Raw genomic sequence first — 17,712 nt, forward strand, 5'->3', positions numbered from 1 at the left:
ATAATACATCCAGCAGAGGGGCCAGCCGTACTTTGAGTGTGGTATGGGCTCAATAAATACTGCCTAAAATTAATTCTTTTGCTCTTTAATCTCATGTAATTCTGTGTTTACCATTTATCCATAAGTGTCCTATTTATCCATTTCACTCATACTTTCATTTTCAATAATCTTTAAACTTATTATTGTATCTTCTAAGTCTTGCTCTAATTTGTCCTAATATCTTAACCTGCTGGCTTTGTTTACTTCTGTCTTCAATTTAAACCTCATGATTAATCACTTCCATTCCCTCTCTTTACAATACCCTCAACTTTCTCTCCCTCTTTTACTTCTGTTATGACCTTCTTGGTAAAGGTTTAAAACCAGTTCAGGGTATAATTCTCTTCCATACCTCTCTACTCAATCTCTTGAGTACCACTGAAGAAAATTACAAAACCATGAAACTTTCTGCCACATTAAAATGTGTTATGCAGAGACTCTGTTACGTGTTCCTCGCTAGCTCCCCACCTGCCACCATTAGGTGTAGGAAGCGCTCCTTTCCTTGTCCAAGGGCTTGAATTCAGATCCACTCCCTCAACATCAGCAGTGAATCTCACTTCCTAATTGGCAAGAAAAACAGGGGCTATTAAGTGAGCAACCACAGTGTGTTTTATTTACTATGGGCTGTGCCTTGGAAAGGCAGATGATTTACTTTTAACAGAAGCTCAAACTGCATTATCAGACCGAGGGTTTTTCCTTAAAATTCATAACTCTTTCATACATGGTTAACAAAAGTCCACATAGCATAATTTATTTCTCCATTTTCAGTATTTGTAAATAATTGCCAATAAAACACTTAAAATCTAGAAAAAGTCTTGATTTGTATAAAGTATAAAACAACTCTTTCTATATGCTCATATTTATGGCATAGTTATTTCTTTTAAAAATTAAAAAAAATTTTATGTCATCTACATCTTTCTTCATATTAGCAGGACATGAAACCATTAGAGAAATATTTATAATTTAATTATTACTTTTCCTTGGGGTTTCCCTTTGTTTCAGAAAATCCACCAAACTCTACAAGGATGAGGCTTTTTTCATAGCAAGCCTTCTATGTCTTCCTGTCAGCTGCTAATTGTCAGTTTCAGTGGAGAGATGACTGAAATCCTCCATGAGTCTTTTACCTTGCATATATGGGCCAATGAACGGTCATTTCTAGCTGAGTGCTCCACTGCTGTCCATCCTACTTAGGGTCTCATTTGGATTGACAAGTTGCAGAAGTCAAACCTACCTGAAAATGCTTGGTCATAAGTGTCTTTCGATCATCTTCAATCTGCCGAAACTTTGCTTTCAGCCCTTTCATTTGGGTTTCCATTTTTAAAACATATTGGAAATCTCTCTGAGTTCTCAAGTTTAAAACCTCAATAGACTGGGACATGTTCTGAACCTGTTAAACAAGAATATTGTCTGTAATTATTATCTGTTTGCAGGTTTGTGCAATCACTAAGAAACAGCAAAAATGCCATTAATATAAAAACTAGAAGTGCCAAATTCGTAATTGCATTCCCATATGACACATTTTCAGAAGAACGATTCTTCATGATAAGCATTTGAAGAATTCAGCAAGAGAAAATTATACCTAGACAGGAAATTTAAAAATGGGCATTCCAGCATTAGAACTGACTGAATATAAATGAGTTTAATACATTAGAAAAATAAGCTTTAAAAATAGGTTTTTCATTTTAAGGGTTTGTAAGCTTAAAATACCCCAACATGTTAAATGTCAAAATAAGTTGTTTCAGTAAGTACTAATTCTGACTTCTTAAATATCTAGGATGTTTAGCAGTTACGGATGGTAGTGAAGTGTCCAAGAGGACTAGAATGCATTCATTCTAGTACAATCAGTTCTTAATGTGTCTAAAGTAGTGCCAGGGGAGAGATGGAATTGACCAAGACAAGTTACAGCAGTGCTGGAACACTGCGTAAATTCAACAGCATAGTGTTTAAGGGACCCAGAAAATGGTAACTGTATCAAGTGCTTCGTAGACAGGTGTTAAACACATTTTAAGCCAATAGCACCATCCCAGGTTCACTGAACCCTGGCTATTTAGAAGTAAAAAAGACGTAACCTATAAAATATGCAAAAATGAGAGGAAAAAAATGACTGGTCTAATTGTTATGGCAGCAAAAAACTGAAAACAAAGTGAAAGCCATAATAACGGGGAGCTGTTAAATAATTAGAGAAATAGAATATGAGTGATCCATTATAAAGAATAAGATAATCTCTGTACTGTTAGCACTCAAAGCAACAACTTTGGTATCACCTAGGAGTTTGTCAGAAATGCAAAATCTCAGAAATGTTCATCCAGAACTACTGAATCAAAGTCTGCATTTTATCGAGATTCCCAGGTGATTCCTATGCCTATCAAAATTTGAGAAGTACTGCTCAACATGGTAAGATTTCAATGAGAAAAGCAAATGTAAAGATCGTTACATAATTTGATCTTTTTTTCTTTTTTCTTTTTTTGTCTCACTCTGTCACCCAGGCTGGAGTGCTGTGGCGTGATCTTGGCTCACTGCAACCTCTGCCTCCTGGGTTCAAGCAGTTCTCCTGTCTCAGCCTCCTGAGTAGCTGGGACTACATTCGCTCGCCTCCATGCCCGGCTAATTTTTGTAATTTTTAGTAGAGACGCGGTTTCACCATATTGGTCAGGCTGGTCTTGAACTCCTGACCTCAGGTGATCCATCCATCTTGGCCTCCCAAAGTGCTGGGATTACAGGCGTGAGCCACAGAGCCCAGCCAATCTGTTTATTCTAAATCAAATACACATACATGCACATACATATAATCAGTACAAAGTTATTTTCATTGAAAAAATGTGAATTACAAAGGGATGACTTGTTCAGGCACAAATTTTTGTCATCAGATAAAGTCACAATGCTTAGTGGGCCAGATGCTGTAAAGGTCCCATAGCTGATACATTCCTTAGAACTATAATATTGGTAAAAGGCAATGAATACTGCCATGGCCTGCCTCAGTTCTTTGCCTTTTTTTCACCCTTTTCTGTTCCCTATGTTGTCTTAATCCATCATCTTGCCCTGTTTGAATGCTGTCCTTTTAGGACATATTACAGTCTGGCTTATCTTAAAACTAACTGTGTTATGTGGGTATGGGGTAGGGGCAGGGAAGTGGCTCTCCCTCTGTGAGCTCCATGAGGTTACAAGCTGTGTCTTACTCATATCTTCCATTTCTAAGACTTTACACAGAACCAGGCACAGAATAAGTGTTCAATAAATATTTATTGAGTAAAATTATCTTGGGTTTGTAGTAGTAATAATAAGTAATTAGAATTTTAAGAAGAGTCTTCCCCCTCCTGTCTCTGGTTAGGCAACAGCATTTCAGGACTATAAGTATTTCTTAATTTACTAACAGTTTTATATTCAGAAAGCTTTGTTTTTAATTTTTTAAATATTTAGTGCAGCACAAAATTACTAAGACAACATTGAAAGCATGGTAACGCCATTGTGGATAAATGCAAGGCAACATAATTTTCTAACTTCATTTGTGGTTAAACATGAATATGGAAAAGCCATTTGCATTAAAAAAAACTGTCTACCTATTTAAATATGGCATTTGTCTGTGAAGACATCTATCATTAGTATAACTGATATCCTGCTAATAATTCTATGTACCTGGACCAAGTCCATACAATTAGAAAATGATGGGCAAGATAAGGTATTCTGGATAAAGTTAAAATAGGCTGTCTTTATTTTTGTCTCTGACTCGCCCTATAAAGTAAATTTTCAACTTCATTTGTGTCATGGGAAAATGCACTGGGAGAATTTTTGCTGAGAGTTGATTGTGACCTATATTGCAGAATCATGTGTAATTAGAAGAGGTACATTTGGGGTAATGGCTAGAGATAGAGCTGTCTAATTGGGCAGCATTTGGCTCCAGGTTGTCTTAAGCATCTCCTGCTGGCTGTACCTAGGATTGTTTAGTTTCCCAATGGCTCTGGAGGCCCACGGAGCATCAGTTTCCTGATGATACAGGAGACTGGATACCCATGACGACTTGTGTAGGGAAGGAGACCTGTCTGCTGTGTTCCCTCTTTTTGTCGGCTTGTCTCTGCAGTTGTTCTGTGATTCAGCTTTCCATAGGTGTTTCTGTGCTTAGGCTCTCTCTGCATAGTTTGACAAGCTCATTGTCCCCTTTCTTAAATAATTCTTTTGGAATCTTTATTTATTCTTGTTCTTCGTATAAATAAAATATCTGGGGCTTTTTTGAACTTAAACACAAATTAACTCAGATTTTCACTCTCATAATTAGTGAGGCGGCACTTGAAAAACCAAAGTTCTATTGATTAAATATGTTTGGATAACTTGAGTTTAACACATATGAACAGATTTCCTGACTGTGGGACTTAACAGAAGCTTTAGTAGTAAACTGTGTATTAGAAATCTTCAAGAGTGAAGTATCATGTACAGTGTTTCTTAAACTGATTTTATTGGTGAGGATGTTGGCAGTATCCTATTCAAAAAACTCACACTTGAGGAAATACTGACTTAGATAATACAACATGTCTTTAACTGTACAGGGAAGCTATATAGTTAACAAACATATACTTTTTTAGGTGAGCAATTTTAGTTTTGGCATACAAAGACCTGAAATACTGTGAAACCAATTATATTTTTTCCAATATTCAATAATATAAATTCTTGTTAAAAATGTTTAACAAGCATCACTTAAATAAGTGTGGATAGACCTGTGGCAGTTTGTGTGACACTGCCACACTGTAGCATTGAGAAGATGCAGATGGATGTTACAGCCCACAGCTTACTGATTGAGTGACACTGGACAACCAGTTTTCTTTTATGTAAATTTAGATAACTACCCCATCTATAAGAACTGAAAGAAGTGGATACAAAATATAAAATATACTAATAATGGGAATTATTTTTGTAAATACTGTTTTGTTAACGATATTCCCTTATATACAACTAAATCGATCTTTTTGGTTAAAAGTGAAGGAGGCACTTAGAGGTCATGCTCTTCTTTTCCCTTTGGTGTCTTGGATACATGTGAAACTATAGAGAGGGCAGCCAGGGACTGGACCGGTCTGAAATACCATGGTGTCTCAGATGTCTTTTCTCCTCTGGATCGGCGCAGCAAATCAGTGCTGCCTAACCTCCTTCAGGCCACTGTAAAAGAGTGCACACAATTTAGGATTCCTCCGTTGCCCTAAAACTACCATATGGTAAATTGAATACATCTACCTTGTAGTGACTTCAATTTTGTTAATAAATTTTATTTGTGTTTTTTTTTGTCATTTATGTGTTAATAAATTTTTAAAGGCATGATGTTCTAGAATTTCTTTAAAACATTCAGACAAATTACATGTTGGATGGATGGAGAGGTCATATTAATTTCTATATTGTTTTCAACCAACTAATGAAATATTTTCATACATTTTCTCTTTATTCATCTTTCACTAATTCCCAGTTTTATCATAGCTCTGAAAGACATTTTACTTTGAACCTGTAAATGGAATTATCCACTTCTGACATTTATACTTTATTTGAATTTTTTTCAACTGCTATTTGAAGACATGTTTGAATTTATGTGTAGGTGTATGTAATGTTGTACTGAAAAACAGCAACACAGAAGATAGAGTATGGTGTCTAAGAAAATGTTTCACCTTAATTCATGTAGAAAAACAGATATTTCTGGGTAGAAAAGAAGATTGGTGAAGAATGTTGATTATCTACAGGGAAATGCAATTTAACAGAAAAGCAAAATTCTATGTAAAAGATTAGATCTTTTTACTAATATAAATAATTTCCCTGGTAAACAAACACAATTAACCTATATGTTTGAATTTTTATATAAATAAAAAAATCAACATTGGAAAATAAAACCCAAGAATAATAATAATTCTCATTCTGCTGGAGTGCAGTGGAGCGTTCTCGGCTCACTGCAACCTCCGCCTCCCGGGTTCAAGCGATTCTTTTGCCTCAGCCTCCTGAGTAGCTGGGATTACAGGTGATCACCACAACACCCAGTTAACTTTTGCATTTTTAGTAGAGACGGGGTTTTGCCATGTTGGCCAGGCTGTTTGCAAACTCCTGATCTCAGGTGATCCACCTGCCTTGGCCTCCCAAAGTGCTGGGATTACCCGGCTTTGTCATGGTTTCTAAGAGTTTAGATGCATGTTAGCTGGAGTCATTATTCTGAATGAAAATGACATATACTCTTGTCGGATGACAGATATTGAGGGAGCTGAAAGGATGGGATCTTACTATAAAAGGAGGCTTAAGAAGAATGAGCCAACAGGTGATGATAACTTCAAGAAGAGGGGAAGGAGAAACAGACTAAACTTTGTATAAACACATGAAAAAACTTAAAATCTTAGAGCATCAATATACTTGCAAATAATATACACAGAGGCAACTTATCTTCACTATATAGCAGTGGAAGAAAGTCACCATGGCAATCTGAAATTGTGTAAACAATGAGTATCTATTTAAAAACTTGATTTCATTTTTCTAGCTTCTCTTTATTTTTTGTTAAAAAGTTTCTATTCAATGCCATAAATGTGTGGGTGGATCATAAAAATGACATCACACAGAGTGAATTGTTACGCACGGTGTCCTCTAAAACACATACTACCTAATTTATCTTATTATTCCTGATGATATATAAAATCCAGACACGTCATCTTTCCATAATCTGGCCACCCCAGCTGTCTTAGAGCCCAGCACAGTGAAAGTCTGAGTGAGAATAATTGACAGAACCATTCATTGGTTTTCCTCCCTTCCAACTAAACATAAATAACTTTTCATGAGCTTACATTTATCTGTAAAAGAGAATAAATCCAAAACATTCTGCATTTGATTGTTATGAATCCATATTAAGTAAACTGTGGAGAGAATGTTATTGAATGAAATTGAAGAGCTTAATGTTAAAAGGAATGACTGGGAGAATGATGATAAACACTTGGAATTATTCATTATCTGTCCAGATAGCTTGCATGTTGCATATAATTATTTTAACTTTCTTGCAAGGTTGTTATGGGATCCAAAAGTATGAACTCCAAGAGTCTAGTGTGATCCTGAGCGTCGAGGCTGAATTTCTGGCATCAGAATAAGATGCTTTTTTTTTTGTTCCTTAATGAGAGACCAACTAGAGATTAAGATATATGGTAGAGAGCCAGTCTTAAAGTATCAAGGTTAGAAAAATTAAAAATTCATAGAAATAGGACAAGGACAGCTTGAGGCAGCCCTTTCAAGGATCAGAAAAAAGCTTATTTGAGAAGGAGAACAAAAATCAAAAGAATCCTCTTCACTATTACCAGCTCTACCATATCTCCTTTTCAAAGAATGGTCGATTTTACTAAAATATGCAAAGGGGACACAGGACACCTACCTTTTCCAGTAGTTGGCGAAGTTGCCGGCTTTTGGCATCCCGGGAACACAGGTTTTGTTCCGGAGCAACAACTGTGCAAATGCACCGCCCATCAGGATCCTGGGCTGAGCTGTACACCTGCCACCCTTCTTTAGGACTAATCTGAGTCTGAGGAAACCAATGGGAAACACACAAAACACAGACTCCCGTTATAAGATAAAGAGAGCGTTGGTTTGCAGCATTTTAAGCAAAACACCTTTTTTGACAATTTAAGTTTGTGTTTTCATTCTTTAAAGTTAGGAGAGAGATATTAAACACTTTACATAGGCAGCATAGCTTCATTCAGTATACCCTCCTTGTCAATCTCCGAAACAAAATCCTTTCTCGTCTTTAGGTGCTATATTAGTAACTGATTTTGATATCATACTATTTCCTAATGCTTTTTTTTTTCATATTGTGACATTTTAATGCAACTTTAGAAGCATCTAGTAACCACTCAATCACATATGGCTAGTCTTTCTGCATATGATCTTCTCAACAGTAAATGGCAATTACTACTACTAATATATTATTTTCTAATTATAATTCTTGCATGATATTCTGAAACAAAGTCCTGTTGCAAAGAGGTTTTCCATGTGTTGAAGATTTAATTATTAATAAAGTAGGAAAGATACCATTGATGATATAAGGTAAAAATAATTAGAGCAGTACTGTTTTGCAAGAAATGCAGACTCAGAGGACTTAGAGTTTTTGGCAGAGTCTGCCAAATTGATTTTTCCAATAAATTCTGTGCACGTGTCACCTACCTTCTTAGAACTCAATTGTGAAGTGGTGGTATTCCAGTTCTACTGCAGTTTATCCCTGATTTATGTTTCTAGATGTATCTTCCATACCATCCAACAGAAACCTTTACTCTAACCAAATTGATCTGTGTGTATCATGCAAGCATGCTACGTTGATTAATGTCTTCGTATGTTGCTCATTTCATTTTTCCTGCTTGGAATGCCTCCTTTATAAACCATCAATTTATTCAACCCTTGTGATTTCTACCTGTTGTGAAGAAATTGACTGTACTATTCATTAAGTATTTAACGTATATTTTCTAGAATTGTCATTTGCCTTTCATATATCTCATTTCAACAGTTAGCTTGTATCCAGCTTTTTGTTTTGTTTTATTTTTTGTTTGTTTTGTTTTGACACAAGGTCTCACTCTGTTGCCCAGGCTGGAGTTCAGGGGTGAGATCATAGCCCGCTGTAGCCTCCTGGGCTCAAGCGATCCTCCCACCTCAGCTGAGATCATGGCTCACTACAACCTCTGCTTCCCATGTTCAAGCAATTCTCCTACCTCAGCCTCCTGAGTAGCTGGGATTACAGGAATGCACCACCATGCCTGGCTGATTTTTGTATTTTCAGTAGAGATGGAGTGTCACCAAGTTGGCCAAGCTGGTTTTGAATTCCTAGGCTCATGTGATTCACCCACCTTGGCCTCCCAAAGTGCTAGAATTTCAGGCATGAACCACTGCACCCAGCCCAGCTATTAGAAATGTAAATATTTCCCATTTGCCCTATCAAGTACACTTTATCAAGCACAAAGATGAGTATTATTATTTTTTTATCAAATCATTTTTTCAGCAAGAACATTAATAGACTTCCAAATAATGTACAGCAAAGAAATTTATTTTCATTATATGGCGGTGGAAGAAAGTTACTACATATAGATTTGAAATTCTGTAAACAAGAAATGTCTGTATTAATAATCTTGATGGTTCTATTTTTCTAGCTTCTCTTAATTTTCCATAGGAAATTCCTTTCATTATACTGACAGAAGCTATTTTAGTAGAGATGGGTTTCTCCATGTTGGCCAGGCTGGTCTCGGACTCCTGATCCCGGGGGATCCGTCTGCCTTGGCTTCCCAAAGTGCTGGGATTACAGGTGTGAGCCACCACGCTGGGCTGGGAGCAAATTCTTAAAGGAACTAAACCATGAACCAGGCTGACTTCTTTTTCCACAGATTTGCCATAGGCTGTGGCGCCTTCTTTCTCTAGCATTTGCAGCACAACAGACACAATCTCCTGCATATTTTGTCACAGGTTCCAGCTCATAACATGCCATAAACCACCACACAGGTCTTTTCCTTTTGAAAGCTTAAATGATAACTACTTCAAGGTACTGATAGGTCTTCCAGCAACAATCATGGACTAATATTGGGGATGTTAAAAATTATAAACTCAAGAAACTCATGAAGATGTCACAGTCATTGTCCTTGATCCGTTATGTAAAGCAAATGGTGTCAGACGTATTGTTTGAATCTCTTATTTTCTAACTCTTTTTTTTTTAAATTTAGTTCATAGAAGCTTCCAATGGTGCCTTTTATTTCTGGGGGTCAGACTCATTAACAGTCTCCACATCCCTTCTTTCTAGCTCTTATGCCTGAATATTCAGTTAGGATAGAAAGATGTACTTAAAATTATACATTATCAAAATTAGATAAGCTCTTAGAGATTACTGGGTTATTCTTTTAGTGTTGTTTTTTTTTAATACAGACTACCCACAGAATGGAGATAGAAACAGTGTAGCAGAATGATTTCAATGATATAATTAAAGGTTCAAGTTGAGTAACAGTATGCAATTGATATATCTGGACATAGGCCCTGCAGTTTTAGCTGGACCTCTCCAAACACTGGACACAAATCTAAAATATTTCAGAAAATTAAGGCTTGTCTCTAGGATAAATTAAGCTATTGGACAAAGGAGCAGGAGCCATCCAATTATAATATTAAAATATTTTAACAACAATCCAAACACTGATTATGAAACCTGGCAGCATTAATATTGATGTGCACTTGCCAAGTGTTTGGCTAACTAGTGTGGAGCTTATCATGACAGAGTTCCCAGTCAGTTGCTCTATGGAACCGGAGAAGTGGGAAAGGTGAAGAGGGTTTAATGCTCATTTAGCATTTCCCCTGAAGTGTCAGTTCAATACAAGTAAAGACTCCAGACTTGTTTGTACTTCCAATTGTCTTATTGTAAGATTCAGTGAAAAAAGCCATGACCTTCTCTAATACAGAGTTACTTTGAATGATCTAAACTATAAAAAGTCACCTTTTTGACAAGAAAAAGGTAACTCAAAAGAGCAAAAACCTAATAGAAAAGACGAGTGCTTGACAGTCCTGTGGGTTTTGATAGAGACCTATCTGTTGGGGTCAATGATAAATAGAAGAAGCTTTATGAGTATTTCTAGTGTTCTCTTTTAGAGAACCCATGCTGGCATTGAAAAGAGAATCAAAATAAAACCAACTAAGACCTTGAAGGGAAGGACATAGTTAGATGTTTTTTGGATACCATAAGAAAAGACTTGCTCCAATTTTAACTTATAAGAGCAATTATTCAGGTGTCAATAAAACATGCAATAGTAATAGCAATCATTTATGGAGTTCTATTTGTTACTTGGCAGTTCATATGTGCTATTGCTTTTGAATATCATAATACCCCTATGGACTAGTTGGTGTTATTCTGTGCATTATTCAGATAACGAAAGAGAGACAGGAAGGAACTTGCTCAAAGTCATACAGGGAGTATCAGTGAGTAGGGAGATTTGTGTAAATCTGCATTTTAAGCAAACCTGGGATTTGTACTCAGTCTTATTTCAGAGATTTAAACTTTTTTTTTTTGAGATAGGGTATCTCTCTGTTGTCCAAGCTGACGTGCAGTGGGGCGATCTCAGCTCACTGAAACCACTGCCTGCTGAGCTCAAGTGATACACCCACCTCAGTCTCCTGAGAAGCCGAGACTATATAGACACACATCATCACGTCTAGTTAATTTTTGTATCTTTTTTGGTGATGGAGTTTCACCATGTTTCTTAGGCTGGATTCGAACTCTTGGGCTCAAGCAATTTGCCCACCTCAGCCTCCCAACAGAGACTGAAATTTAACCACCACACTACACCATCAATTATTTTAGTCCCCTTTCATACATAACGATTATAACCTAGGGATTATTTTCTGAACGGCTGTGAAGCCCAGTGCTTAGACATGGAAGGTGCATATAGTTTATTGGTACCCAAAGCGTTAATAATCACAGTGATTACTGATGCAGTTCTCTTTGAACCTTTTGTGTTAATTGGAAGAACTAAATGAAGTATTTAGCAGTTTTTAATATTGTAAAACTCATAAAATATTTAAGAATGCTCTAATTAGGAGAATTAAAATGATAATTTTAACAATTGTATTTCAAGTCTGGATTCTTTGCTTCTAACTTAATTACAAAGCTGTGCTTTATAAATATAAAGCTACTGTATGACAGTTCTAAAGCTTCAGGGGCTTTGTAATATGAAAGAAGGATCTTGAGGCTTGGCAGGTAAAAGTAAAAACCAATCAAACTACTTTGCATTTCAATAGATTTTTTGCTTATAAAATATCTTCTCTTGTTTTAGTCTTACTTCTCTTGAACCAACTATCCTTAGAAATAGTATTTTTATTTACTTATGAGGAGATTGGAAACTAAGACTCAAAGAATTTAAACATATTTTTCCAAGTCATCCATTTAGTTACTGTCATACACAGGACTTACACCAGTTTTGCCCAATTTTTAGCCCAGAGCTTTTTTTGCTCATCCTCTTTGGATAAATGTAGATAGACCATCTACGTCCATTCACCAGCAACCATAAACCGTGCTGCAGAGGAGACAGACCCCACTGTAGTTGATGGGAAGAGATGCACCCAGGCAGGTAAAGGGCATAATTCCGACAGTATGGAGACAAGTAGACATTGGTACCCCAGAGGAACAGATAGCAGTAAAGGCTCTGCAATATATATAGTCAGATATTCCTGTGGAAGGCACTGCAATCACTTATCAGGGTCTAGATGGAAGGACAGGCAAGGTAAGAGAATTCTGATCCTTTGAACAGAAGAAAATCAACTGATCGAATATTGCTAGATGTTTGTATTATGCCGATTTTCTGGGTATTTCATAAAAAAGGGCCAAAAGGGATATAGCTACTGAAGGAGGTGTTCAGATGGAGGACATAAAGCCAAAATAAATCTGTTTATTAAAACTTACTTGATTTAGAGGGAGGATACCTGAGTGATGAAAAATCCCTGAGACATTTTCTGGCTGAAGATAGGCTTGGTCCCAGAGAGTGAAATGCGGTTTAGCATGCTAATGAGTTCAGTGTGGAGAGAAGAGAAATGTGAGGACAGGAATTAGATGTCGACAGATCATGCCAAAAGAAGCTGTGTTCTGGAGGATATGTTAATAAAGATGTCACTGCAGAGCTGTTTTCTTGTTATTACTTATAAGAATACTTAGAACTGAAGTAAGAAATGCACATTCTTCACTGAAGAAAACCTCCAGGCTTTAAGAAAAAAAACAACTGTAAAAGCGAAAAACAAATAATGAATAAAAACCAAAGACATTATCAAATTTAGGTTAGGGTTCAGTGGCTCAGGCCTATAATCCCAACACTTTGGGAGGCTGAGGCAGATGGATGGCTTGAGCCCAGGAGTTTGAGACCAGCCTGGGCAACATAATGAGACCCCCGCCATCTCTAGAAAAAAACACAAAAATTAGCCCGGCGTGGTAGCCTATAGTCTCAGCTACTCAGTGGGGTGAGGAAGGGGGGCCACTGAGGTGGGAGGATGACTTGAGCCTGGGAAGTCGAGGCTACTATGAGCTGAGATAGTGCCATGGCACTACAGCCTAGGTGACAGAGTGAGACCCTGTCTCAAAAGAATAATAATACTAAATTTAGGTTGGTCACCTCTGCTCAGACTTTGGAAATCACAATGACTTCAAGTTATGAAGGTCCTTAAAAGTCATATTTAGTCCCATGTCTTTTCACACAATGGAACATCGACAAATTCTCCTTGTGATTCCATTCAACCTCTGCATAAAAGGGATTTCACTGCTTTACAGGCAGCCCCTTCCAGTGAAAAAAGCAAAGGGGCATGAGCCCAACTTCTCTCTTTGCAGTTTCCCTGCTTTGGCCCTACTTTTGCTTCAGCCACTTAAACTAGAATAAAACTACTCTCTTATTCATGTGACGATTCTTCTATAAGAAAGCAATGATCATATTCTCTGTCACCATCAAGATTTGCCATTCTGTTCTCTCATCTAGCTTCTCTCCTTAATTCATTCAGTTGCCCTATCACAAAATGAACATTATCTAAGAGTTTAGGGAAGAAAAACAGAATTTGGGGGAAAAACAGTCATACAAATCAGTTAAATCAAATATCTTCATGCAGGACTAAGACACATTGCTTAATTGAGGTTAAAAAACTTAGAAGATATTGACAATTCATTTCAGGGTATTCTACTCATTTTATAGTAGTTTAAATTGACTAACTCATCAAAGTATTTATTTATGAGGAGAAGCCAGCTGGACCTTTGAAATGTGCCAAGACAAATGACATGCCCACAGGTCCCTTCCAGGCCTCTGCCCACCACAGCAGTAGGGCTGACTATTTGAGAACAGCAGGTGTCTGCTGAATGTCCTCAGCTTTTTAAATTGGTCTTTCCCAGGGTCTTCCTGGTGTGAAGGCCACAGCGTGGGGGATTTCTCAGAAGTTCAGCCTCAAGGGGAAGTTACTCTGCATTCGAGAGGAGCGCCAGAGGGAGCCTGAGCCTTCTGAGAGCTGAGGGCTTCCTCTGCTCAGAAACCAATTCCTCCAAAGGCTGATGGGCCCAATGGATAGACTGGAAGGCGAATAAAAAAAAAAAAGAAAGAAAACACACCAACAAGAAGCATAAAGGAATGTTTCAAAATTCTGAAAAAAACACGAGGCAGCTTATTCCCCTAATAAGGAGCTGTATTTAACTACTTACTAATAAAAACATCCTAGAAATTTAAAAACCTCTTATAGCTTTTGAGATAATCAAATGTGCCCTGTTTCAGAGGCACCTGCCATACATTGATTTAATTGCCATTGAAAGATTTAAACCCGATTTTTCTTGGCTTTCTTTTTCCAGGTCATTTGAAACTATCATTGTAAAAAAGGACTATGCTCATATTTGTGTAAATCTGCTTTTCTTAAACCGTCGTATTTATGTTAATCTGGTTTTTTAACCTCCGCATATTCCAGGAACACACAAATTTCAAGACCTATGTGTCTGTGTGTATGTGTGTGTGTGTGTGTGTGTGTGTGTGTGTGTCTGGTATATTGCAGGCTTATCCCATTCATACTGTTTAAAGTGAGAACATGGAGTGAGAAAATTGATGAGAAGAGCTGGTTTACTACTTTACAGCAATACCTAGTGAGCCAGGGAGCTGTCAACCCTTCTGTCGAAGGGAAAAGTCTTGCTGGCCCTCCATGTGGAAGCAGCAGCAAGGATCCCTTGGAATTGTTTGAGAGGCAGCAGGAAGAATCCCCTAAGCAAAAGAACCACTTTCACTACTTTGCCACGATGTCTAAAATGCCAACAAAGGAGAATTTTTTCTTCTTTATGAATATAAAAACTTCGGGAATGTTTATGACATAATTGAGTGTCTAGCTTTTCTCTAACTCTGTGAGGCCAGGGAGATGAGAAAATATACTTTAAAAAATAAAGGTGGTTGTGTGTAGGAGGGAAAAAGAAGAATCCAGGGACCTGGGAACAATCTGAGCAGGGCAGGGAGAACCTAGTGGGGCACCAGGGGCCAGGAGGGCCAGTGACTGGCAAAGACAATGGTGAAATGACTCCTTCGTTGAGTAGGGAGGTAGTCATGTAACTTGGTTCTGCACTTGGCTCTGCCATTAACCAAATGGGGGAAATCTGATTGGTGGCTTACGTATTTCCAGTTAGTCTCCCCATTTGTAAAATAAGGAGGCTGAATGAGATCAGTCGTATTTCCAACTAAATTCTTGAGAGCTCTAAGGTTTCGGAGGAGATGTCTTGATCGTGGAAAGGAGCTGATTGTGTGGGGAGATAACGCATGGTGGAGGCCCAGTTAATGCCTCTCCCAAATACTTATCTGACCCATGACCTCTTTCATATTTTGAATTTTCATTTCGTTTCATTCAAAAATATGTATTTAGCACGCAGAAGATTTAATTAAAAAGAAACTCTGCTGCTAAAAATAGTATGAACGTAACTGGCTTGATGGTTTCTAAGATCCTTTCCACCTTTCTAGCATTCACATCTTATGTTCCTAGTCTAAGAGATACTGATGCATTCATTCTTCACCACGGAAATCTTAAAGTATGACCACTCATTTGGATAATTACGGAAATGTGATAGACATTACTCTTCTGTAAACCATACTAAAAGAAAAAACAAGAAACACCCAAAAAAGCTTTTCTCCATTCCAGTGAATACCATTTACTGATTTATTATCAGTGGCCATAGTGAACACTTTCCTAAATTTTCTGTTTTTGTTCTTTTTTCTGTTTTTGCAAAGAGGGGGCATCAAAAGTAAGAACTGTCTGTGTCAAAACATGCACATACATACAACAATGCTTTATAGTTTTCAAGTAACAGTATTTCAATCAGCAAATAAAGATATATAATTCACTTGCAAGATAACTAGAAGTCCTAAGATAATCATGTATAATTTTGGAAATTTGATTCTCAGTCAACTATAAAAAAATAACCAAGCCAATGTCTATGTACACAAAAAATACATACACATGTCAGAATCAAGAAGCTATGTTTGAAAGATAACTCATTCATTAGTAGCTCAGTTTACATTCATTATCCTGAAAGAGTTAATTCAACAGTGAGGTTGTTGAAATCAGGTACTTGGACATTGAAAAAAAATGGGCTCAGTAAATATTAGACAATGTAAGTTTATTTATTTTGTAATTATTTATTGATGTCTATCCTGCTTTCTTTATAACTCCAAATCTTTTACATCCCTCCTGCCAAGCCACGTCATGAAAATAGGGAAGAGACTCTCAACAATGGAGGCTCTGGGGTTCCATAAGTAACCTAAAGGAAATGAAAATGTAAAAGCAGGTCAAAGTATGCCTTGTATGTGCTCTGCTGGTACCTTAAGCACTGGGAGAATCGGGCAAATTATGTAATTATTTGGTCAGACTTTACTCAGTTAAGTAACATTGGTTGATAGATTATTATTAGTAACTGCAAACAACTCTTGAATATGGAGGGCTACTTTCTTTTCATGTCTGACTTTTTCTGATCCACTGGAGTAACCCACATAAAAGTGAAAACCCCTGTTTTGTTTCTGTACCTTTTATTTCAGGGCAGAGGAATTAATTTCTAAGAAATTTCTTTTATTTGAATTTGTAAATTCCTATTTCGCAAACCAATAGTTTTCATTTTTCTTTGAAATATCAAACATGTTGCTCACTGAACCTTGCTTCAAACTCTCAAAAAATACTTTGTTAGAATGTAGGGAGAATTAAAAAGCCATTAATTTTAGATGAATGAAGATTATACAAGATAGATTTGTGATAGGAAGTCTTTATAAAATATTAAAAAATACAGAAATATGTTTTTATCAAGTAAGTTTTATATTGTTCATATCTCTTAGCTTTCTTAAAGGATTTTTGGGCAGGCTTTAAATTGCCAAGGATTTTTTTTCATTTATACTTAAAAGATGCTGGTTTCTTTGAGTGAATTCATTGCAAATAGTCACAGACATTGCTTTCCAAGAAAGAATCTGCAGTAGTAAAACTAGATTTGACAGAATATACTTTGTAGCTTACTTTGTGGGAAAAATTACAAAGATTTTTACAGATATTAAAAGAAGTAAAAGAATAAGAAAACATTTAAGAATTGCCCACATTTCCAAGTAATATAGTTACATTAAAGCTTTTCATCCTAAGAATTTGACTGTAGTATTCTCTTTCATAGCTTTACTTCTCAAGCAGTTCATTTTTGGGCTGTATTCATAAATAAATATCTATGTCTAAATTTACCATATCGACACTACATTTTTGAAGCCGACCTGTAAAGGGAGAAGCAAAATCTCAGCCTTTGCAATTTGCAAAACAAAGCCCACTAAATGCACTCACTTCTCAAGATGGCCAAACCCACGGAAGTAACTTACTAAGGTATCCGGAGTCGACAGCCTTGTGGTGTTCAGTCCCACCAAGGATGGGAGAGTTTGGGACATCCAGTTTGAGATCATTGCCATGGTACTAAGCACAGCGCCAAGCTTCAGCAGTGGAGGACTCATTGCTGTGGAGCTAATGAGTTTTCATAGTGACTGATTAGGATCCCGGTGCCGGGCTGGCAGCGGGAGGCGTGACTGCAGCGCGCCACATCTACAGCGTGAAAAGAGATCAACTTCCCCAGCTCTAATCACCGAGAAAGCTTATGGAATCTCCTTCCCCTACCCTCGTGGGAATTGCCCTGCCCTTCTTTCTCCTCCTTTACCAGACGTTTTG

General features: G+C 37.1%; 1 protein-coding gene across 1 annotated transcript in view; it reads right to left on the reverse strand.

Moving 5' to 3' along the window:
• The window catches only part of OLFM3 (olfactomedin 3), a 204,939-nt gene that overhangs the window by 29,822 nt on the left and 157,405 nt on the right, over window positions 1-17,712 (reverse strand). The window contains exons 2-3 of the mRNA XM_012466450.3: window positions 7,403-7,549; window positions 1,268-1,423 (exon numbers count right to left, since the gene is read on the reverse strand). Of these exons, the coding sequence (XP_012321873.1) occupies window positions 1,268-1,423; window positions 7,403-7,549 (303 nt within the window). The remainder of the gene's footprint in view (window positions 1-1,267; window positions 1,424-7,402; window positions 7,550-17,712) is intronic.

The sequence above is a fragment of the Aotus nancymaae genome, unplaced genomic scaffold (assembly GCF_030222135.1).
Source record: "Aotus nancymaae isolate 86718 unplaced genomic scaffold, 86718_ANA_hifiasm-v0.15.2.pri h1tg000117l, whole genome shotgun sequence".
In the NCBI taxonomy this organism is placed as follows: Eukaryota; Metazoa; Chordata; class Mammalia; order Primates; family Aotidae; genus Aotus; species Aotus nancymaae.